Genomic DNA, 1379 nt, shown 5'->3' with positions numbered 1-1379 from the left:
TTCCCCCTCCGTCTCTTCCCGGTTCTCAGGAATCCCACTTGTCTTCATGGTGGCCTGGATCATCTGTAGGATAAACCTGGAGGACACGTGGTGAGTCTGCTCCTGTTTTAACCTGCTCTCTGTCGACATCTGGTGGCTGCAAGTGGCGCTAACAAACCCTGTGTGTGTGTGTGTTCGCAGGTGCTGGGAGATGAACGAAAACCCGATCCCTAACAGGCTCCTCAACTGGCCAATCATGGCCTCTGTCATCGTGAGTTCAATAAAAGAATGTGACGTCATCATTTAGACTGACTGTCTGACTGACTGTCTGACTGACTGACCGTCTGACTGACTGTCTGACTGACTGTCTGACTGACTGTCTGACTGACTGACCGTCTGACTGACTGACTGACTGACCGTCTGACTGACTGTCTGACTGACTGACTCTGTCACTCACTTCCTGTCTCCGTCTGCAGATCAACTTCATTCTGTTCATCAGCATCATTCGAATTCTGGTGCAGAAGCTTCGCTGCACTGACGTGGGAGGAAATGAGAAGTCACTGTACAAGTATGACCGACAGCTCTTGACCTCTGACCTTTTCCAGTGGACATACCGGTTTCTGACCTGCGGTGTGCTTCCTGTGTGTGACGCAGGCGTCTGGCCAAGTCCACCCTGCTGCTCATCCCTCTGTTTGGCGTCAACTACATGGTCTTCGTTTACTTGATGGAACCAGCAGATCAGACCATGAAGCAGATCAAGATCTTCTTTGATCTGGGCCTGGGGTCGTTCCAGGTACCACCCGACCCATCCGTCTCCAACGGTGGCTGCTGCTGCTGCGATCAAACGCATTTCACATGTTGCTGCAGCGACCGGTTGGATGGTCTAACACCTCGGTCTAAAATCAGTGTTTTTCTCTATGGACTTCTGTACTGAGGCCCAACTGTACAAATGTGAGGTTCGGGGTCTTTTCAGGGACCGCTCCTCTCACAGCTGGATCTCCTCAGACCGTGTTTGAAAAGTTAATCTTCCCAGAAACTCACGGTGTTCTGGTTTGTCTTCCAGGGTTTGATGGTGGCCGTTCTGTACTGTTTCCTCAACACCGAGGTGAGTCTCCACCTGCTGCGTGTTTCCCAGAGTTCTCTCTGGCCCCGGGCCGTGTGACCTGACTCTGTGCTTCAACCAGGTCCAGTGTGAGCTGAGGAGGACGTGGAGGAGTCTGTCCCTCAAACACTGCGTCGGCTGCGACCTCAGGCTGCGGTCGGCGTCGGTCGGACGAAACGGCGTGGAAAACTCAGCGCGGTTTCCCAGGAACTGTCGAGCTCCGTCCATCCTGCAGACTGAGACCACCGTGCTCTGAGCAGAACCGCAGAACGTCCAGGTTTTTAATAGTTAGCTGAGA

At 53.2% G+C, this 1379-nt stretch overlaps 1 protein-coding gene across 1 annotated transcript in view; it reads left to right on the top strand.

The window, feature by feature from the left end:
• LOC103377507 (vasoactive intestinal polypeptide receptor 2-like) overlaps positions 1-1373 on the top strand; it is an 8238-nt gene extending 6865 nt beyond the window's left edge. The window contains exons 8-13 of the mRNA XM_008308345.3: positions 30-90; positions 181-250; positions 456-547; positions 634-772; positions 1043-1084; positions 1164-1373. Of these exons, the coding sequence (XP_008306567.1) occupies positions 30-90; positions 181-250; positions 456-547; positions 634-772; positions 1043-1084; positions 1164-1337 (578 nt within the window). The 3' untranslated portion in view covers positions 1338-1373. The remainder of the gene's footprint in view (positions 1-29; positions 91-180; positions 251-455; positions 548-633; positions 773-1042; positions 1085-1163) is intronic.
• The last annotated feature ends 6 nt before the right edge of the window (positions 1374-1379 follow it).

This window comes from Cynoglossus semilaevis, chromosome 3, assembly GCF_000523025.1.
Source record: "Cynoglossus semilaevis isolate Cse_v1.0 chromosome 3, Cse_v1.0, whole genome shotgun sequence".
Lineage (NCBI taxonomy): Eukaryota > Metazoa > Chordata > Actinopteri > Pleuronectiformes > Cynoglossidae > Cynoglossus > Cynoglossus semilaevis.
Note: the sequence above shows the minus strand (reverse complement) of the source record. Positions and strands in the feature narration are given on the sequence as shown.